General features: G+C 44.8%; 1 protein-coding gene across 1 annotated transcript in view; it reads right to left on the reverse strand.

Moving 5' to 3' along the window:
* The window catches only part of CFAP53 (cilia and flagella associated protein 53), a 137016-nt gene extending 118063 nt beyond the window's left edge, over positions 1-18953 (reverse strand). The window contains exon 1 of the mRNA XM_085629703.1: positions 18785-18953. Within this exon, the coding sequence (XP_085485829.1) occupies positions 18785-18856 (72 nt within the window). The 5' untranslated portion in view covers positions 18857-18953. The remainder of the gene's footprint in view (positions 1-18784) is intronic.
* Positions 18954-23803: the final 4850 nt, after the last annotated feature.

The raw sequence follows: 23803 nt of genomic DNA on the forward strand, positions 1-23803 counted from the left end.
AGACCCAGGAATGATCTATGGTCCAAGGTGTGCTAGGAACACTTTCCATTATTGTCCTCCCCTTCCGCCTTACCTTGGTGGTGGTATTCGCTGTCCATCATAGGAGGTCAGGGGTACACCTATTCCCACCCCTCGATGACTGACTGCTAAAAGTGGGCTCGCCACAGTCAGTCATAGACCACCTCTAAATAACAGCCGCCCTTCTGACATCGTTGGGTTTCACCATCAATGAGCCGAAGTTCCAACTGAGACCCACACAAAGGCTTCCATTCATTGGGAAATTCTGGACACATTGTTATTCAGGGCCTTTTCGGCACTGCAGCAAATCCAGGACATGATCAGCGGGATCGATCCTGGGACTTGGTGCAGATGACCCTGAGGCTTCTTGGTCTTCTGGCCTCATGCATTCTTCTCATCACAAATGCCAGATGGCATATACAGGCCGTGCAAGTAAGCCTCTGACCCCAAAGGTGCCAGCATTAGAGATGTCTCTCTCTCAAGAGATGGCTCAGCGTCTTCTGTGGTGGTTGACTACTACTTATATGACCTGTGGAAGGCCACTCTCCGTTCCCCACCCAGAGTTCATGATGGTGATAGATGCGTCACTGCTGAGTTGGAGCTGCTATTTGGGAGCCATTGGGGTCAGAGGGTTTCTTGCAGACTGGTTAGCTTCCTTGGACTTACAGGATGTGTATTTCCATATCCCCGCCCTGCAGTCCTTCAGGAGTTACCTACGACCCAAGGTGTGCCAGAAAAACGTTTAATTACTGTCTTCACCTTTGGCCTTACTGTGGCTCTTCGGTCTTCATAAAAGTAATGAAAGTAAAGCTAATTCCCATCATAGGTCAGGGGTACACCTATTCCTGTCCCTCGATGACTGATTGCTGGAGGTGGGCTTGTCGCAGTCAGTCATAGATGACTTATTAAAGCTATTCATTTTCAACAATTTTCACCATTCTTCTTATTGTTTCGATAAATTATGTTTCACTTGAGGTTGATGGTCCACCAGAGGCCTAGCTCTCAACTTCCTGACTAACTCATAGATAATCAAAACTGATACTATACATCAGAGCTTCTGCTGTTCATTTACTAAGAATTGGTGGTCATATGCACATTCTTAGGTCCCAATATCATAAGCTGAATAAAAGGAGTTAAAAGCTCCTTGTTTACCTCCCACTTGAAAAACTGTATATATTTTGCGCTACCCTCAAACTGCTGTCATTTGCATGTACTTCCTATCTTGCACATTTTATGTTTGTTTTTTCTACTTATCTTTTGTGTAAAGCACCACATTGCCATCCTGATCTAGGTCACACCGAAGTAAATAATATACGTAAAACACTAAAAGCAGAGGGTCAGCTGTCTCTCTTAGGCTCCTTTGGAAGATAAATGTCAGGATCCTTTACGCTGTAGTCTTCGCCAGCGGCAGCTCCTCGCTCTGGCGGAGGAGCGTCGCCCCCTCCCAAAAATGGCAGGAAAGGAGAAATAAAACGATAATAAGCATTTGTTTTATTTTTCCTTTCCTGCCAAGTCTTGGTGGCGGGCCTGGGGGGAGACAGGCACTGAGACGAGTGGTAGGTGCACTCCCTTCCCTGCGCATGACGGTTTGGCAGGCCGTCTCAGGCGGGCCAAACCATCATGCGCAGTGAAAGCACTCTCCAACCCAGCAACGAACTTGGGTTGGAGAGAGCAAGTACAGACTCCCAGTCTATCCTAGAGCGCAAATCGAGGGCACTCAGGCCAATCCTGAAGCAGCTCTCATGTGTGAGAGTAGCTTCAGGATTGGAATCAAGGCCTTCTGGGAGTCTCTGCTTCCTGAAGAAGAGAAGCAGAGGAGCGCGACGTGGCCAGCGGCAGGTACTTTCTTTCCTATTACATTACTGTTTTCCAAAATTACCCTCAAGTGGACCAGGGCCTAGGGGTCGGCACAAGATTTATTCATTTGCTTTTTAAAGGGATAGGGCATGTGTGGGGCCCCCTGCCGAGACTCTCTACTGACCAGTGGACTCCATCCCGTTGGTCAAACACACTGTAAAGGGGGCCAGGACCCCATCCCCGGCCTGAAGCAAAGGACAAAGGGAGGTGCCATTGCTTCTTCCCTTCTTCCCGAAGTGATGGTGGACTTGCCCCCGCTCCCATGTCTGAGGGAAACAAAGTGGCCACCAGGAAGCAACACTTTGCCTGCACAGAGCGGGCAAGGAGAACACAGGTACCGGCTCCTGCACCGGCAACAAGGAGTACTGGCTGGTGGGGGTGAGCCAGCTGGGGCTGCCGTAAGTGGACTCCCTGGGCTGCCCCCAACACCAAAAGCACCCAGGTGTCCGATAGCGCCCCATAATGCCCTACGGAGCTTGATTATTTGCATAGTTGTCTGCTGTTTGTGAAGCCCCAAAATGGCAGTGGCAACACCAACGTCAGAAAGAGAGTGGGGGGGGGGGGTGCTTAAGCGAAGCAGCTCCCCCGCCCTCAGACATGTTTGTGGGGCAACAGAAATTATGACTTCTCCCAAACCCCACCCCTGGGTGTTCATCATGTTTTATTAAAGGACTCCCAAAGTTAGAGTTCTTGTTCTTCATCTGGTAGTGCAGCAGTTGGTTCTATTGCTGTATTTTATGTGGCTTGAAGGTGTATAAAAAAAGAGAGAAACACGTTATGTCCATTTCAAGTGCTTTATTAATAATATAATGCTGACAAAAATTTTAGAACAAAGTTTAAATACTTTTATTGGTATTAATTATTGCATTTACACATGGGTATTGATTACAGTAATGGTATAATGCCGAAAGTGATTTTTGATCAATGTTGAAATGATTTACTGACAATTACTGATTGCATCTATACATGGTTATAGATTACAGTGAAATTATGGTGTTTTTAACATATGGATTATTTATATATGGACTTTTATAATATGGTCAACCTTTCACAAACACAATAGGCTTGCCAGATAGTTTGCTGTGGAGACTTCCTGACAAAGCTAAGAGGCTTGCGTTATTTAAAGTTATACCTCCCCTATTTTGTGATGTTCTATTTGGTATAGGTGGGGGGCGAGGTACTGTGATTTTGGGGTCATGACACTTAAGGCGTCAAATGTGATTGCAGAATGTCACCCAAGTTATTTTCAATCTGCCGGATGTATAAATGTATAAAGAAATGTGCAGTATTTAGTAGTGTGTATAATAAATTACTTTTTCTTTCCTAAAGAAAGTTATTGGGTGTTGTTATTGCGTGCCAGTGAATGGCGATTACTAGCCCACACCACCTCCCCTGAGTAGGCCTTGGATTGATCTGCTTGGTTCCCAGAAAGGGGAAGTATTGGACCTATAACTTTCGCAGGGCTCACATGCTGCACAACTATAACCCAATGTCTTACAGTAATTTCAACAGACTTTTAATTGTCTAATATGTGGTCGGACCGGAAAGCATCTCCAGCACCAACTTTTTTTCCTGATCTAATCTAGTGGTACTTACAAATACATAAAGAATGTATTTCTTTAGATTTTAAATTTGTAGATCAATTGATCAAAAACAATAGTTTGTACCCTGGGCACACATTCGCCAGTGGGGCTATGGCTGCCGCTGTGCAAATTGTGAAGTTTATATATTGAAGCATCTCCAGAAGGAACCTAGGATCAAGTAGGATAATATATGCACATATACGCAGAGAGGTATACTATGATAAAATACTCAAGTTTCTTTAAACTCACTTGCTTTAATAAAAACATTTTACCTAGGAGAGTCCACCAAGAATGACCAACGCAATGATTTGTGAGGATGGGATGTGATGCCTTTTGGGCAAGATGCTGACATACTGAAAAACATATTTCTGGTTGTGTTGTTTCTTGGGAAGGAAAATCGCAGTAAAATGGCATTAAAATATGTTTTCCAATCTTTTCGTAACAAGCCACACGCCTAACTTTCCTGAAGAATGTTTGTAAAATTATTGACAGATTTATCAGACAAAGCTTTAGCAGTCCAATGGCCACAGACACCAAGAGGTGCAGTTGAAAATCATGAACCCACAGTCCCTGTCGCAGATACAGCTGATTTATTGCTTGCTCTGGCTTATATAAAATAAAACGAGAAATCGCAGATTGGAGGTGCAAAAAGAACGGCTTAAGGGCAGGCAATGGAAGGGATTGAAAAACCTACAAGGACGTGGCGAGCATGATCATCTTTGCCAGATTACACTGATCAACAAATGTCAAACCTAGTTCAGTCAATTCCTTGAATGCCACTGGAGTATGGACTAACAGAACTCTACATTTGAGACCAATGTGCATAGTTCACTTCTAAACATATACTATAAGTCAAAAAGGTTATAGATAAGGGGAACAAACAGATGGATTAATATCAGTGTTATGCGTGTTAACTTTATATCCAGAGATATTCATGAATTGCTTTGGGGACATACCAGCAGTGGACACAACCTTTCTAATGTGCTATGTAATAACGGCAACATCATCTGCATAATCTAAAACCTTTGCTAAACTGACCCAAGCATTACTGGAGCAAGTCACTCATTTTGTATGACGGTGAATGAATGGTTCCAGATCAATAGCAAATGTTAAAGGTGGTACTGGAAATAACTTCTGGTAATCTCAAACACAACGTCATTATTGCAGAGCCAGCGTAAATACGACCTACTTAACGATTGTTGAACAATTAAACTATAACAGACAAAATGACACAAAAATGTGTACTTCTGTTTTGGCTCGAAAAGGGTCTTGTGAATGGGAATAAAAAGCCTATTTACTGATTGAATGAAGAAATTGCTTACATGTTAAAGAGCCTGGAATGCCAGAGAAAAACAAGCACTGTCAAAACCAAGAGGTCTTGCATATTCAAGAGCTATTGACTTTGTCAACGGTTTTTAGCCACGTTGTACACCAGCGTGGCTGCTGCTCACCATTGCTAACAGTTAGTGGCATAAAGGAGGGTGTCGTGGAGTAAAGTGTTGTAGAATGGAGTGGCATAGAGTGCCCGTGGAGTCGAGTAGAGTGACAGGGGGGCACAGAGGACATAAAGTGGAGTGGAGTGGAGTGGTGTAGAGTGGAATGGCGTAGAGTGGAGGGGCGTAGACTTGAGTAGAATTTTGTACAGTGGAGCGATGTTCCCTCTCATTTTTTTTCTCTGTGTGCGGCAATGCAACATCTCTGTGCACTGCAGCCAAGGCCGTGTAGACCAAGACACTGACCATACATACAACAGTTACCTGGGGTTCCATTTTAAGCCAAAGAGGCATGTACTCAAAGTTTCTTTATTAGCATTTATTACACCAAACAGATTTATAAACCCACATTGTGGGTTACTCCTTTGACGCAGCTTTTACCTGGCAATCATGCTGCACGATAGTTAAAGCTATGCAAGCTAGGAAATTCATAGGGAGGGCTGAGCCAGATACAATCCATTAGAATATCCTACATGAAATGATGCAGAAAGTAAAATGCAAAAAAATATGACAGAGACTCTTTCAAATCAAAAATAGGTTATTTCGTTAACAGGTGCATTTCAATTTATTTGTGGTACAATAGATGACAGCAGAGCAAAATGAGGTTGACAGTTTTTGACACCAATAAGAATTGGGCACAAACTACCACAACCCTAAAACCTGACACCTAAGTGTTTAATTACACCGAGGACGCAGCATCAGATTGTAACCCCAAAGAGCCATTCCTGATAATTGCACTAGGTTCCCGAGAGAAATCTATAAGAATAGAGTATATGGTGTCCTGCAAATGTAAATTCCAACCATCAGTATCTAGGGGGAGTGTATGAAATTGTCTCCATGACACTATGTGCATAGGTGGTGGAGGTGAGAAGATGTGCACACACTTTGAGCATGGCGCTTGTGGGAGGCTACAGACACAATGGTACCATTCCCTGCAGTGCCAATTTAGAGGGCGTCCTTACAGTATTGCACATGTGCATCAGTAATTTAAGTGCACAGACATTGATGAGTAATCTCAAAAAGAGGCATGGCCAAAGAAGTGTGACAAAGCATCCTTTCCAAGAGTTATGTCTGAAATCATGTGAACAAGAATCCTGTGCTTGACATACCGGCATATCTAACCAGTATGTGTGCATTTTCTGTTACTACATCCAGGCATAATACAACAATAGACCTACGGCTAAAACAAACCAGGCCTACTGGCTTTGTCAATACATTTTAGCTGTAGCAAACACATGAGTAACAATGATTTTGTTGTGATGGTGTGAACTGAAAATGTCTTCCCTTCACACCAATTTCCTCTGCAGTCCCTCACTCTGTTAGACACGTACATCCTTTTTCTCCCCACAGATTTCGGAAATCCTCCATATGCCTATCTCACACATCCTCTCTTTGCTTGTTGGCCCAACGTGACTACCCTGCCATACATGCACTCATCCCTGACGCCTGTCTTCCCTGCCGCCGCTGCCACTCTCGATCCTCGGCGCGGCCGCAGTGAGGGGAGAACTTCAATCCCCAGCATTCCCAGCGGCAGGAAGCTGCACACGCCTCTCCTGTGCTCGGAGGCGTATTTAAGAAGAGGAGAGCCCCGGTGGAGCGGGGGGCTCTTTGCTTGTTGGCCCAACGTGACTACCCTGCCATACCTGCACTCATCCCTGACGCCTGTCTCCCCTGCCGCCGCTGCCACTCTCGATCCTCGGCGCGGCCGCAGTGAGGGGAGAACTTCCATCCCCAGCATTCCCAGCAGCAGGAAGCTGCACACGCCTCTCCTGTGCTCGGAGGCGTATTTAAGAAGAGGAGAGCCCCCGCGTCGTGGGATCGCGCGCGGGGAGCGCCGGGCTAAGCCCGGGCAAAGGGCGGGCCCTCTAAGGCCCTCAGAGGTCAGCAGGGGTCGAGCGGGCCACCCCTCTAAGCTGCTACCAAGGTGAGCTCTGAATTAACCACTATGGGGAAAAGAAATGCTAGCTCAATCGCACAGGCATCTGTGGGCCCTCCTGTCCTTCCATCGTCATTGGAAAGCATGCTGGATAATGCCTTTAACATGGTCACTAATGAAATTGCCAATACTGAGAGGAGAATGTCTATGGACCTTACACGTTTATTCCCAGAACCCCAGCAAACAAGTGCTAATAACATTTCGCCGCTTTCCCCTGTGGTTACTGTTATAAAACCTAATTTGGCCAATCCGTTGACCATGTCATCAGGGCGCAGCAGTCGTACTATTATTATTGACTCACAACCTGATCCCGCTGCACATGATTCTATCCCTCCTCTGTCCCCGAGTAATAAGACTGTTGGAGAGAAAAGGAAAAGAGGCCCTTCGAAACCAGCAGTTAATAAGAAGAAACAACCCTCTCGTAACAAGAGCCAACCAACCCCCCTGAGTATGTGGACTAGAGGGAAGCAACAACTGCCAGGGGGCGGCAGCAGCACTAAGGAGTCCTTGCAATCCGTTGTGGGGCCTCTAGACACAATTCCCCCTAATGATGGATATAACTCTGCTTGCACACAGACTGAGCCCATAATTGAATGTGTTACTCAAAAAAAGCCAAATGAGAATTTTATCGAGACTATAGTCGATACTATTTTTAAACAAATGGAAAGTCAAATGATCAAACAGTTTAATCTTATTTTTAAAAGATTAGATAGATTGGAAAACCTGGTAAAAAATGAAGACGCAAAAAGGAAAGGGGTTATTAGTCTTGATCTAATGAGGGGAGATCGTCTACTGAAAGATTGGGAAGTCGCCAGTAAGGACTTTTTGGGTGACAGGCCTAATATCTTCAGTCGCACACCTACATCTAATATTGTACCTAGGGATGACATCGCAGGGAACACTCAATCTTCCATGACACCGCAGCATGCCCCGGCTGTAGCAGCCGAACCACCTTGCCCCATCAGTGTAGTCGCCGATACCTCAAAGGGCGGACCCACCGTGCCCCTTATGAGGCCGGGGGAACCCGCCATTATTGGCTTAGACAAGGGCAAAGTTGCTGTTACTAGGCCCACAAACAATCTGGGAACGGCCCTTCATTTACCTCCTGATGCTTGCCCATATGTTTTAATTCTGGCGGGTGTACCACCGCTCAGGGAGGGCCAAGGTGAGTCTTGGGCCCAGTTGAACAACAAGTGTATTGACTGGTTGTCTAAACATAAAGGGGTAGGCCCTAACATCTCGAGTGAAATCTTGTCAGTCCGCCGGGTGAGCTGGGTTGGTCCCTCATTTAAAAATATCCCTGGAGACTGTATTGTAATTAACTTTAGACACCCCACCACAGTCAAATTCATTCTTAGTAGTAATAATATTCACTTTAGCCCTTCAACTGTCATAACCCTATTGCCATTGGGTTATTTTTATAGGCCCACCCAGAGACCATTTAGCCCAGCTCCACCACCGTATCCACTGCATAATAGATTCAGTGTATTATCTGAGGACTTTGGATTGACCTTCAGCTATCCTCCCAAATATAGTAGCTAGAGATCATATCAATACATCTGGCCCCGTGGGTGAACTGCCAACCTGCTCCACTACAACGGTGTCTAATGGCATTAATGCGCTAATGTCGTCATCCCATTCTAAAATAACTGCCCATGCCTCTGCCACCCCCATACTGTCCGATAATTTGACAATTCTGAGCTGGAACATTGCCGGTCTCAATGCCAAAATGAAAATCAGGGACTGGGCAGATTGGGTTATTAACTTCGACATTTTAATGTTCCAAGAAACTTGGTGCACTTGTCCTTTGCTTTTTGAGGGTTACAGCTGTCACAACCAAATTGTACCCATTCCGGTTATGGGAAGACCCAGTGGGGGATTATCTATTTGGGTTAAGATTAGGGCTGGAGATAAAGTTGAATCCTTGCTTACTAATGATATGAATTTCCAGGCTTTGCTTTATATCAGCAGGATAAAATTATGTTTAATTCATTTTTATAACGATTTCACAACTCATCCAAACACTAATTTTATAAGATTGTTTGATTTTATTGATGAAATTGCAGACGGCTAAAAGTATGGTAAACTTGATGGCATTTGCTTGGGAGGTGATTTTAATGCACATATTCACTTTAGAACCCCTCCGTGTAAAAGAGGTGAAGAATTGCTTGACCATTTAGCCACACGGGACTTAGTCAACGTTATGGAGAAGGCAAATATTGCTGCGAATAAAGGGCCCGTGGCCACATATGCCGGGCGCGGGAGTTCAACCACAATACACTATGTATTCATATCTTCCCCGCTTGTGGACCTCTTATTAGAGGCGGTAGTCGTTTGTTCCATATATAGCGACCATTATCCAATCTCATTTAGTTTTAAATCTATTAAAAAACAGGGGAACAGCAGTGAAGTTGGGGCAAAAAATTTAGTAGCGTCGACAGACAAACTTAGGGTGGTCTGGAAGGGGATAGACAATAAGGGGGTTTTAGCTCGCATTATTAAGGAACATCCTGTATTAGTGTCTGTTTGTTTATCCACTGATAGCCTTGGACATGACATTGTTGAGGCCTTTACAGGGCTATGTAAGGCCATAAAAAGGAGATCTCTAAACCAGCCCCAGCTAATAATGCAAAAAACCCAAGGTGGTTCGATACTCCATGTTCCAAAGCTAATCGGGATTTAAGGGCCGCCCTTATAGTTGAACCACGGGACCAGTCTCTGGTGAGGACACTAAGGTTAAGTTATAAGCGTACTTTAAAAATAAGATCTGAAGAGCTTCTAAAAGACCATTGGGAATCCATTGTGCGTACATCGGCACTGAAAGATGCCGCCGGGTTCTGGAGTGAGGTTAAGAATTTGAGATCAATCGGATCTAATATCACCCCCATAAATTGTAATATACCTGGGGACTTGTGGGTGGAGCATTTTTCAAATATATATGCTGCGCAGTATCCTTCCACGGAATTTTTCCAGCCCTTCAAGACATTGAATATTTCTATAATGGAGGTGGAAGATGCTATTTCACAAAGTGCGGGGAACAAAGCACCTGGTCCCGATGGACTATCCATCGACCTAATAAAATCAGAGCCTGCTTTTTGGTCACCTTTATTGTGTAACATCTTTAATAATTTATCTCATACTCCACCCCCAAGTTCCTGGTCTAACAGCATCATTGTGCCAATTTTTAAAAAAGGCAACAGACTTGACCCTGGCTGTTATCGCCCTATATCTTTAATAGATAATACCTTGAAGATTCTAGGTAGGGTTATCTTTAATAAGATCAGAACCTGGGCTGAAGAAAATATGATCCTACACCCATGCCAATTAGGCTTTAGAAGTAACATAGGGACTGTGGAGCAATGTTTAAATTTAAACTTACTATTGGCCAAATACACTATCGCCAAAAAATCCCCATTGTATTTAGCGTTTATGGATTTAAGTTCTGCTTTTGATTTTGTTAATCGTTCCCGCTTATGGTCAGTCCTGTTGAATTATGGTTTAGACGAATCTTTGGTTTATTTTTTGGCCCACTTACACAGTGACTTGAAAGCCCGTGTTCGAATAAACAACGATGGCGAAGTCTCGGGTGACATTTTAATTGGCAGGGGGGTCAGACAGGGCTGCGTCTTGGCCCCCCTGCTTTTTATTTTGTACATAAATGAACTAAGCAATTCTTTATGTAAATTAACCAGCGATGTTCCATATATCAACGGTAAACCACTCCCCGCACTCCTCTATGCGGATGATGCGGTCCTTATGGGCCGCACACCCAATGCATTACGCACTTTATTATCAGGTTTTGTTTCATATATGGCCGACCTTGGCTTATGTACCAATTTTAAAAAATCTTTCATAATGTCCTGTGGCCCAAAGAAATATAGAATTCGCCACATCATGTCAGGGAACAATGTTTTAAATAGTACTTGCACCTTTCCTTATCTAGGCCTGTTGTTCTCCGACTTTGGTTCCTGGCAACCTCATGTTGCCAGGGGGAGGAATAAATTGGGTAAAGCTATCAAATCTATAATTACCCTCCGTCAACCTAAACATGCTGAGGTCATTTTACCACTGTTACAAATTTATAGAACACAGTGCTTACCGACAGGGACCATTGGTGCAGAGGTGTGGGGGTATTCGAACTGTGCTAATATACAGATCGAAGAGAACAGATTCTGTAGGAGGGTCTTGGGGGGGGGGTCATTTCGGCCCCATCTTACGTGTGTCACAGAGAATTGAATATCCCCTATATAGAAGACTTTATAAGATCTAGACCCGCCCTGTTTTGGTTGAAAATATGGCGGAATTCTGCTGCCTCTTTGACCCGTGATATCATCTCGGACTGCCTAAAATGTGAGCGGGCCAATTATGTACCTTGGCTCAGGGCAGTCGAGAAAAGCTTAGTAAGTGTGGAGATGGGGCACTTATTTTTATCGCTCCAAACTATTGACTGTACACATAAGAATTCAGTAAAACGGGCGTTGTACGATCTGTACCGGAGAACTAGAGAAAAGACAGAGTATGTAAAGCCGGCTATTATAAGGTACATCCCCTTTTTAGGTCTCGCCTGATTCAGCGCTTGCGCTGATCTGGGCGAGACATTTTGTAAACAGGCTTTTTCAAAGTGCTGCCGTGGCCTAAAGCTACAGTGTACGTGAACGTGCACGCGCGCCCTCCGTTGCACGCGATCGTAATCGCGATTGCGATCACTTTCGCGGCAGTTTCGCGGCCGCGTTGCCAAAGCTTGTTTAAATGTTGCTGACAGACCTTGTTCGCTTCACTTCTCCTCTCCTGTTATCTCTCTGCTGTCTCCCTCCTGTCTCACTCGCTCTCTATCAAACCCTCTTTCCCGTTCCTACTTCTCTTTTCTTCCCTATGTTACTTTGCATTGTCCCTTCCCCCATTGTCCTCTTTCTTCTCTCTCACCTGCCTGCCATCTCTTTTCATGTTTTATCTCCTTGTCACCTCTCCCTGCGCCATGTCCCCTCCTCTCTTTTGAATGCATTAAGTTTACCTCTTCTTCCCGTACCTCTTTCCTTCGCTCCTCCCTTCTATGTCCACGCGTTCGGTCTTCCTCTCACCCTGACCTGTCTTCCCTTTCATGTCTCACCTCCTGTCGGTCAGAGAGACTCTTTCTTAGACAGACTCCGGTTCACCGCAGAGACTGGCCCCGTCAGCGACAGATGCCCCGTACTGCTCGCAATATTGTTACAGCTGTAAAAACGAGGTTAGCAAGCGGGTGAATACAAATTCTGCCCCCCCCCCCCCATTAGGCATCGTATTTTAAGGTAACGCCGTTCTTGAAATTAAAATGGAATATATTTAAAAGTTCCTGTGGTGGAGAAGTCATCTGAGAGTTAAGATCCCTATTTAGGAACCAAACACATATCCTGACGCCCTAACTTGACCTCATATGTTCTAAAAATGTGGTAAGAGGAACAACGCAACTCCATTCCAACACTGGGACTGGGCCTGCATCATACTAATAACAAAGTCTGCTGTTTGTCATGAATGAAGCCATCCATAGAGCTTGATCGAAGGTCATATAAATACTTGATAACCTTTCTAATTTACTGAGTACCATCGTGGTTTTGAAAATTTGTAAAAAATGTGAGACATACATAACTGAAGCTTTTTTTTTTCGAATGCACAACCAACTGATCGTTCTAAAAGTAATCTAGAACATTCACTGAATGAATTGTAGACGAAAGCTTGAGTTTCCAAAGCTAAAACTGTTGCGTTTTTTGTATCTATATATGTGCTATACTTCTGTGCTTTGTCACAGCTGTGATTCGGTGTTTCCAAAACCTCCTAAAAAGAGGATTTAAAGTGCTTTGAGTGGGCGCCGTGACTGTGGTGACTTTTTTCTGACCGACAGTTTTGCTCTTGCCTCGGGTTAATCCCGCATTTAAAAGGGAAACATGTTCATTGCCAGAAAACACTGTGGTGGGTCCAGTGCCTGCACTTAATTGCATTTAAAGTGCCTTTGTAATGTTATTGAGGTCTTGGGGAAGGGAGCTGGACAGCATATGAAAGGATAGTCCAGGTGTCATTGCAAAGGTATTTTTAGAGCCGTTCTGTATCGAGTTTCACTCTAGTAACTTTATTTATTGCTCAGTAGATTAGTGAACAGTTGGTTGTTCAATCAAAATCTAGATTGCCAGTTGTACTGCAGGCTGTATACATTATACCACGACGTATGTAGGATTTGAACTCAGCATAAGCACCTAGTTATTCAAGGCACTGAAAGGCCACCATTCTACCTTGTAGGGGACGATGCTGCTAAAATAAAGGTATCTCGGGTTGGAGGGGCTCTTTCGAAATTACATTACACAACACTTGTTTTAGGGATCCTAGACTATTTATCTGGTGCACACTGTGTGCTCATGGGGGTGATTAGTAATATGCGCAGGGGCTTGACCATATGGATGTAGAACTGATTGAGGCATTGTCAGTAAGCTGTGTACAAAGCACAGCCCTTGCGAGTACAACCCACGGTTTGCTCAAAATATTGTGTGTCAATAGCACCACTATTTCTTGGATTCGATAACCTTAATTTTCAGTCGATGTTTTTTCCTTTGAACCCGAGTGTACGCATATAGACACAATTATTCTGTAGAGTAATCCCACGAAAAGTTTACTTTTTCAAAAGTAAAAAGTCCTAGATTATATTGTACTATTGAAATTTGAAAAATGTGCATGCAGGGCTGGCCCAAGACCAGCTACCAACATATGGTACGCTCGTTTTTATTCATCTGTTACTTAAAATTGCATTTTGTTCTTGCTTGCTTTTTTGCCGCATCCAGGTGCGGTTTTTCCTCTAGCATGGCTTCCTAGTGCTTTCGTCCGCCTGGGGATGACTCTCCAAATACTCCTGAGGTTTGATCGCAGACTGGAGCCTGGTTCCGCCTGTAGCTTTGTGGGTATGGTTTTGTGCTGTGAGACGCCTTTCTGCTTGGTGGTTCTGTTTTATTGATTGTACCGTAGATACATATTATGGCATGTGAGAGGTGAGTGTAGAAGGCCTCATTGATTTGCTTTCACATCTTCTAAGTTGGTAGATCTGCTCAGTGCTCATTGGGTTAAAACCAGCTGCCCTGTTGTAGTTGGGTTTGTGGCAGTCTGAGGTATAATAGATATGGGCGTGGTGTTGTAAATAGTGTTATTTATGTTTTGAGTTGTGTGTCGCACCACCTTAACGCCTCACATACTCCATCACTAATAACCCACCGTGATCACTAGACACTGGATATATGGGGGAGCCCTCAACCATAGTTGAAGTGTGTGCACGCCTCTGCACCTTTCAGCAGGTAGAAATAATTTGTGGTCTATCACTTATTCGTTTTCTGTTTCACGGACTCTAGATTTTATTTCTTGCTCCTGTACATTCCTTTGCTCTGCTTTTCGTCTGCTGAGTGAACTCGTGCATTTCCTGCCCCTCTGAGGTTAAAGTAGTTTGGGTAAAGGCTGCTCCAAGCCCTCTCCTCGCTGGCTGAGAGGTAATTGTTGGCAGTCAGTTTTCACAGAGCTCGTCGCTCTGGTTCGCAAGCTTCCAGGGTATTTAACTGATCTGTTTTTCCAGGATCTTTGTATGGATAACTGTAGCATATTAAAAACAAGCATTTGCAATGCACTAGGTCTCGCATTTGCGAGAGTTTAAGCTATTGGCCTTGTAAATGACAATTCCTTTTATTGATGTTTTAAAAACCAACACATAAATAAAAGGCATTGTCATTTACAATGCCAATAGCTCAAACTCTCGCAAATGCGAGACCTATTGCATTGCAAATGCTTGTTGGAATTATGCGGTAGGCCCCATAACATGCCCCAGGGTTACCTGCGAAAGAAACTGGGCAAATGGAATAGGAGTTTGTTGTTTCGGTTCAGGGACGGGAGCATTAAAAATCTCCTTTGCTTCCCTTTAGGCTTTATCAAAAATTCGGAAAATATAAGCTGTCCCTGTAACCTAGGCGGCAAACAAAGCCTGTTACACTTTACATTCTTTTGTGGTTTTTATGTAAAATATACCAAATATTACCTAATTCCTTATTTTAAAAAGAACTTTCTGATGGATTTTAATTTAGCTTTTAGAGACCTATTGATGCTAAGCTCTGATGATGTAATCTTTAGAGTCAGTCGTTTTTTTCATTCTGCTGTTCGATCCCGAGCAACAATGAACGTGGCCTAGTAAGTTTGCACTATCTTTGCATCGTTTGCACATTGCATTTTTGCACTAGTGACTGTTCCCTTGCACATGTCATAGCTAACTAGCTGTGTTTTGTCTTTACTGTGGCTCATTCTAGTTTAAATCATATTGTATTTCCATTGTGGAATTACTGTCACTGTTATGATATTCGTATTCTATGAAATATCTACATCACAAGATTAACCAGTCATCGGATGATTGTTGTGATTTATATGTACTTTTATGGATGTCTTTTATATTCGAATAAAGATCTTTGACTTTGACTTTGACATCATCTCTTTCCTCTTGTGCTCAGTTCTTTCACTCTCTCCTGAACATACTTCCCTTGACCTCCTCCACTTAAACATGCACTCACACACACACCACACACCCACCCGCTTACCTGCAGCAAGTACAGAATCAGCATATTGTTTCTCTTTAGTGATGTCTTATTTGGACAATTTTGTAACTCTTCCACCCATTTTTCCACAGTTACAATTTACATATATATGACCATCACTCTCTGTAGTTTGTAGAGAGGCCAAAATTGGACGTGCATGTAGTCTTAACAGCTTTAGGACTCACTGGCAGGCACTGTGAGAATATGGCACTGCATTCTGCCTTAACTCCAAAGCTCTCAATCAAGTCCCACCATAATCACAAATCTACAATAAATAAATTCAATTTCTAAAGCCAGTATCATATATGTTAATTAAATTGATTTATATTAACAACTGATAGCTAGTTCTACTTCAGAACACATACAAACATACATTCCATTCTTTTCAGTCGACCTTTCTGAAAACTGGGACATGAGCCAAATTTGCATAAACCTGCCGGGACAGCTGATGATAAACCTTGACTGTCCTGGCAAATCTGGGATGCCTGGTCGCCCTAACTAGGATCCATGCCTCAATGGCTACACCACTGGCTCTGTCAGGCATTCTAAGATAATGCTAGCAACAAAATAAACAATAATGCTAATAGTCTGAAGTATTTAACTGTTACCTTTCAATACAAAATGTGATTGATGCCCTCGGACACAGAAAAATGCCAAATAGTGCATGGCCATAAAAAAATAGATTGATCAGAGACTACACTGCTGCCTGTATACCCATGTAGCCGCTGCCCTATCACCAAAACTAATGCAGCAAGTGGCATGTGCGGGAGCCATTTGCTGTGCACCTTGTGACCCTCTGCAGCTCCCCATACTCTGCCTCTTCCACTGTGAAGTGCGCACCTTAGAGGAAACAATGCAGTGGAGTATCGTAGAGTAGAGTGGCATAGTGTTGTAGAGTGGAGTGACATAGATAGAAGTAGATTGTTGTGGCGTAGAGTACAGTGACATAGAGTGGAGTAAAGTGGCTTGCAGTGGTTTAGAGGGAGTTGACTACAGTGGAGTAGAGTGTGGAGGTGTAGAGTGTAGTAGATTGTCGTAGAGTGGAATGAAATAAAGTGCAGTAGAGTGTCATAGAATAGAGTGGCATAGAGTGGTGTGGAGTAGAGTGCCGTGTGGTGGTATAGGGTGCTGTGGAATGGGGTGTCATGGCGTATCATGGAGAGTTGTGATGGGAGAAGAGCCGAACAGCGTAAAGTGGAGGGGTGTACAGTGGAGTGGCATAGAGAGGAGTGTTGTGGAGAGGAGAGGAGTGTCAGAGTAGAGTGTCATTGAACAGAGTGGAGTAGAGTGGTTTAGCATAGAGTGTCGCAGAGAGAGTAGATTGGCATATGGTGTGGAGTGGAGTAAAGTGGCTTAGAGGGAGTTGTGTAGAGTGGAGTAGCTTGTTGTAGAGTGGAGTGGCATAAAGTGGACTCTACAACACTCTTCTCCACTGTATGGAACTCCCTCATATAGTGGCATGACATGTCATAGAGTGCACAGTGCACAAATTAAAATCAATCAGGATTTATTAAGCGCGACAAATCACTCGTGAGTGTCTCAAGGTGCTCAATGTGTGGATATGTCATCCCCTAGTGTATTGATTTGTTTTACTCGTGTTAAAATATTTGTTTCCACCACACTTCAGATTTACCCAAAAGAATTGCTTTGTTTGTGCTTTCCTAATTCTAATATATTTTGAAATATCTGCACAGTTAATTTGCAGACATTTAAATTGTGTTATGTGCTAGAAAAATCCTTTCCTTTCACAGCAAGATTGTCACATAAATCCTCTCACTTTGAAAACAGAAAAGAAAAGTAAACACCGAGCTCCCTCGGAAGACAGAGCCTACATTTGACCTTCGTCTTTTGAATGTACAGTAAATGTAACAAGATAAGAACAAGATTTTAAATCCTGTTTACAGAAAGCAAGCACTTGTGAAAGAATACAGAAATAGACTATGTTCCACGGGAGGCACAAACTCAAGATGGACAGCCTAAAAAAAATAAAGTTAATAAATAGAGAGCAAACAAACCACACGCCAATGGTGAGTAATGGGCAGATGCCATTCCCAGAGGAGCTCTTACAATGTCCCCAAGATGTCATTAGCAAACCAGACCGCTAAACTGTCTGGTAGGCTTCAACCTAATGGCTATACTTTTTTTATCCGGTACTTTTGAAACAAAGCGCATTCATCTATACATTGGATTTTGGTTATATAATAAGGTAGGAATAAGAATTGATGAGGAGATGGGAGGTAACTAGGGGTGCAATAGTTTATGAGAACAGTACTTCATCAACCATAATTTAGAGAATCAGAATATTCTCATTGGACATTGCACACGGGCGCTTAATCGGGGTTTTACTGGGTCTCACCTTATCTAACCATTCCCCGTTAGCCACAAAACATTGTCAACAACAAAACTGTGTGAAACATTTTAAGTTTGTAATGGGGACCCAATAAAATACGTTGTTGAACCGTTCACTTTTTTATAATCTATTTATGATTTGTATATCAATGAACATAAATAGAAACTGTGGGTACAAGTTTTAAAAAACATCTACTTACATATCATTAGGAACCAATAATTATTTTCACAGGTTATTGAGCACCAAAATCAAGATATACTAATTCTATTGGTCACTGGACGGCCGTTCTAGGCAGAACTTCATACACCATTAAAGCATAAATGTGAGCCCTTACTTCCTCTGCAGGCCATAAGTCTGATGTTATAGGCAAGGAATCTCCTAAAGCACTCATTAGCCATAAATGTCCGGGTATAAAAGACACCAGGCTTGGGAAAGAACTATAGTAGAGATGGGTTGCTGCAGACCTTCCACCACAGACCATTCATTATGCACCACTTCCAGAGCACTAAAACCATTTCAAGGTCAAGCGCCCCAGACAGACAATAAGAACCATTTACACTCTACATGATCGCCTACATAATATTGAAACTAAGTAGCAGGTTCAACCTCTTCTAACACAAAATACACAGCAGATCGCAGTTAGGTTTGTTCTACTGATAACAAATGAGAACCAAGTAAGACTACCTATATAGACAAATTAACACCAATTAGGCTAAGAGATATTTTTTTTTGGGGGGGGGGAAATAAAGCTAAGCATGTAAAAGGTAATATGTTTGGATAAAGAGAAGCCTCCATGAATGTACAAGGAGCGTTGGAATGTATAACTATTACGTCCACTGGGTCCACATGAGAAGAGGAGGAGGAGTTGTTCGGATGCTGCGAGGCAACAACAAAAAACAATCAACCGCTATAGCACTAAAGGCACCGTGTGCTCGGGTCAGAAGGGAAATGGGAGTGATGCTTACCACCGCCACGGAGTACGGCGTGGGCCCCGTGATCTCGCGGGCCCCCATTCGGGCCCTCTGGCTCACCAGCATGGCTGTCTAGTTGTTGGGCCGATGGCTGGTTGGGATCGGGACAGAAACTGTTGAACAACCTCCCCGAACTCCACCGGTGCGGCTACACGTTGCTATAAACAACATCGGAGCCAGGAAGTGACTTTGGTCACCATGGAAACTGTACACATGTGGGCGGAAGCTGAAGGGGCAAAGGTTTACTGAACACTAGAGCGCGACTCGCAGTGCGCGTATGTGCACTTCCGGCATTATGTGTGGGGAAAGCTCACTTTTTCAATACATTCTCTAAATATCAGGGCCTTTGTCTATCCATTTCTGCTGTCGGGCTGATATAAATCTGTAGAAGTAGGCTGTATACGTATGGGCAAACCATGCTAAAATAAAGCAAAGTAAGCATGGAAAGGGAAGTAACAAACTGGCAAACGAAGAGTTGCAGCACCAGAAATTATGAACGCAGGGGGCCCTCAACATCTTGAATAGGTGCAGCACCAGGATGGAATTGCACAGTCAGCGCCTGGTGCGTGTGCATTTAAAACCTCAAAGAGGTTGGACTGAGGCAAATGACCAGGAAGGGGATAATTAACATGACAAAATACTATGATTAAATATTTTTGTGTTATAGATCTATAATGTCCTGACAAAACATTCACAGGAATCAATCCATGTCTGATATTGCAGATGAAAGATGAAAATAAATGAAGAAGCCAGCTAATCTAGTTTCACCTTAAATGATTCGCAAATTGGGGCTTACGCATACATGCCAACATTTTAGAGCAGATATGTGGAAGATTTTTAGAAAAAAATAGTCTGGAGAATGTATTTTTCCCACTGACTTATATTGGAGTAGAGGCAGTCTGCTGAATCGGGTCTATTGGTACGTATGGTGACAGACTATCAGCATTTCATTTTTGGCAGTTTAATAACATAGCACAAACAAAAACAAACTCAGTCAAACAAAAGCAGAGTTCTAAACTGTTTGTATTGTTCAGCATTGCATCCATCATCTGTTCTTGTTGCTTTTGTCGCCCTTACTGGGAAGGGTATGCCCAGACTTGGGTTCCGTGCTTACTGTGTCACTGGATTCAGGCTAGCCTGGCTGATATCGGGTGATACCCTGAGAACCGTCCCAGGATACTTGTTTCTGGTTCAAAGAGGACCTGGCTTGGCAGTTCGGGCTGGACTGTTTCCATGAGCAGCAGGGCCAAGATTGATTTGCATTGGCTTGGTCCAAACTGGGATGGTGTGGTGAGCAAAAAATACAATGGATTAAATTCATATCTGTGAATGGAGGGTGAATGTTTGCATTGTTCAGCATTCTGTCCATCCTCTGTTCTTTTTGCTATAGAGTTGCAGTGAAGTGTTGTAAAGTGGAGTGTCGTCGAGTGGAGTGGCGGTGTAGAGTGGAGTGGCGTAGAGTGGCGTGGCATAGTGGAGTAGTGTGTCATAGAGTAGAGTGGAGTAAACAGGCATGGAGTGGCATAGAGGGAGTTGTGTAGAGTGTCAGAGTGTTGTAGAGTGGGATACAGTGGCATAGCGGAGTTGTGTGTCATAGATTACGGTGGAGTAAAGTGGTGTGAATAGATGGAGTTGTGTAGAGTGTAGTAGAATGTCGTAGAGTGGAGTATATTGGCATGTGTGGTGTAGAGGGAGTTGCGTATAGTAGAGTAGAGTGGCATAGAGGGGCGCAGAGCATCGTAGAATGGAGTTTATTTATTTATGCGTTTTTATATAGCACAAACTTGACCCAAAGGTGGCAGACTGCTTTACAATAGAACCAGTTACATTACATAAGGACTTCAGAGTACGTAAATTACATAAAAGATAAACTCACATGAGAATGGTTGTAGGTACAAATGTCTACTACAGATAATACTGGTTAGAGTTACATATATACAAGTTGCAAATTCACTCAAGATTACATTTTAAGAAGAGTTGAAGCGCTTGGGGTTGAACAAATATATATTGCATATTTACACAGTATGATCGTCTCACCATTGCTGGGGTTCTTGCTTTCAGCCGGGCCTTCAGGTTGCTGTAGCAGTCACAGGCGGTGATCTTGGGCCTGAAGGGATTGTACTGGTGAGTTGAACTCTCAAGGGGGTGGGGGAGGACAGCACATCAATGGTATTGAGCCACAGGGGGAATGAAAGTAGGGGACAATTGAAGGCTCACCTCCTGTTTTAGTTGTTCTATTTTTTGCACCCTCCCAAGTGCAACTTCTCCCTGCTCAGCACCATACTTTCCTCGGCTCCTCGTCTGACGCTGTGCTTTTGCACCCCGCGGCACCACTGGAGCATTCAGGAGATATTCTTTGCATTAAGGGTAATAGAATGGTTGCATGCCCCCATCCAGGCATGAGCAGGGTGGCGAGCAGACAGGCACTGGTCCAGGTGGTAGAAGGCCAGTTTTTTTGGTGTTTACGGCCCCCCTTTCCTCACTGCACCAGTCCCTGGACGAACTTTGAGTGCAGCTAGATGGCCTACGCCCCCACCCCCTTCCTCGGGCAGCACTCGTTCAGCAGGACCCAGAGCTTCGAGGAGACCAGTGGCCGAGATGAGGGGGCAGGCGGGGTGAACTCCAGGGGGGTGCTTCTGCAGCCTCCGAAGCTCTGCATGTCACAGCCTCCCTTATCCTCGGTGGCGGGAAAGGGTCCTTTCCACTCTCCGGTCCTGGGCGGTGAGCAGCAGGTGAAGCTGGAGCTCCGAAGCCTGGTCAGGATACATGGTGGTGGAGTTAGGAGGCCTCCCCAAGAGTTTGGGCAGGCTCCTCTGTCATGGAGCCAGAAAGCAAGATCAAAAGGCTTGATGAAGGGGCTTTGCTGAATGCCAGGGATTTACGTGGGAGCTTCTTTGTGATCAGCCATCTTGTAGCATATGAACCGGTGGCGGTCCTTTTTTATTAGTTTTTCACGGCATGGGCTTCACCACAGTCTTTCTGTGGTCAGGGGTTCATTTTCTCCTGATCCCAATGGGCCGTGGCTCTAGGGGGGGCTTTTTTTTCAGGATTTCAGGATTTGCTCCATATGGCGATCCCTAGCGATCCCTAGCACAGGAGCTCACGGTGGGAGCTCCTTAACAGGCGGCCATCTTGCCCGGGTATTTGCATAGAGCATCGTACAGTGTCATGGAATGGCGCAACGTAGAGTAGCGTGGAGTGTGTAGGCTGTTTTGGAACGGGGTAGCGTGAAGTGGCATAGAGTGGTGTGGAGTGTCATGAAGTGTCGTGAATATTCATGGAGGGAGTAGAGTGGAGTGGAGTAGAGTGCAAGGGCGTAGAGTAGAGGTGCATAGAGGCTCATACAATGCAGTGGCATAGAGTGGAAAAGAGTATAGTAGGGTGATGTAAAGTGTCGAAGAGTGTGGTGGCATAGAGTTGAGTAGAGTGCCGTAGAGTAGAGTGGAGTGGCATAGAGTGTCATGCAGGGAATAGAGTGTCGTAGCTGTCGTAGTGTTTGCGCTATGTAAAACTACCCAAACAAAATTTTAAGGCCTGTCATATGCTCTAATCTCCCTCTCCGGGGGGGGCGTGGCCAAGATGGCGACCGATTAGGACGTATAACTCGGTCCCTCTGTTCTGCTGCTGCCCAGCATCCTTATAAGCATTAAAATAGAGGGTGAAAACAAAGAGCGGAGGGGGTCGGGAACTGTTTACAGACCCTTGTTGAGTCAGACCGGTGCTGGTGGCGTGGCTTCTGCACCCTGAGGGATCGGACTGTGCTGGCACAGGCAGGCCTGGAGGAGTGGAGCTGGTAGCACCCGCCAGCGCACTACACGAGATCGAAAGGAGAAGTTCTGCTACGCGGCTTGTGCTCGAAGTCGCCTCGAACGGAGAGGCCCAGAGTCTGGTGAGGGATGAGGGGCGGCAGAGACAGAAGAACATTGCGCTTCCCGGTCGCTCTGCTGACTGAGGACGCCGTTGCTGTGGCCCAAGGCACCGAAGGGGAGCAGCGCATACAGCAGCGGCGTAGAGCGGCGAATAGCACCCTACCCTAATGAGACCAAAGGTCCCCCGAACCGGAGCAGGTATTGGATGACTTGCCCCATAGAGGTACCAATAGTGGGGGGCTAGGCTCTACCTTTGGAGCACTGAGATCGGGCAGAGCTGGCGTCGGAGCCTGGAGAGCGAGGTAACCCCATAGCGCTGGAGGAGCGGGACAGAGGCGGCACGAAGGCCTAGAGGGTGATCGTTAGCATTTTAAGCGGGGGCACGAGAGACATTTATGCGAGTAGCATATCAGAGGAAGGGGCAGCCTGGGATCCCTGACACGGAGGTCATATGATAAGCCCCATGTAAAGCAGTTCGAATAAGGCCAGAAGAAGCCGGTGTGGGAAGGAAGAGACCCTCAGGTGTGGAGATCGTGCTGTGGCGCTCTAGCTTGAAGGGGTCAAAAAGAGAACACCGGGATGTACAACAGAGCTGGAGGTGCCGAAAGGGGGCACTAGGGAAAAGATGGACAAGGTGTAGGCTGGTGGACATTTGGACATAGGGTCTGAGACGCAGCATGAGAGGCCGGGATGCCTCAACACACACAACCCCCATGGGCCACATTGAGAATATTGTGGGAGGCCAGTGACACCCGAGTGCTTGGCCCAGGCAGAAACATAGGAGTACCACAGCCACAATACCGCAAAAGTATAGTCACAGGATGCTACTCATCCTAATAGGGAGCAAAGGTGAGTGGGAGCAGTGAAAGGAGAGCAGGTCCTTGGAAGAAGGAGGCAGCAGCCCAGATGGTGACAGGTCGCATCAAAAAGGGGGCACGCTCAAGGAGATGTTCTCGAAGCAAGCAGTATCGCAAGAAGGGGACACATCGACAGCAGCAAGTAGAACATCCTCACCATCGGGGGAAGATATGGAAGCCCCGGTTTCTCAACTGGTACCCTTGTTCTCCTCCTTGAGGGAAGATCTACAACAGCTTAAAAAGACCTTTCAGGCAAGATGCAAGTAATCAAAAAGGATGTAAACGAG

This window comes from Triturus cristatus, chromosome 2_1, assembly GCF_964204655.1.
Source record: "Triturus cristatus chromosome 2_1, aTriCri1.1, whole genome shotgun sequence".
Lineage (NCBI taxonomy): Eukaryota > Metazoa > Chordata > Amphibia > Caudata > Salamandridae > Triturus > Triturus cristatus.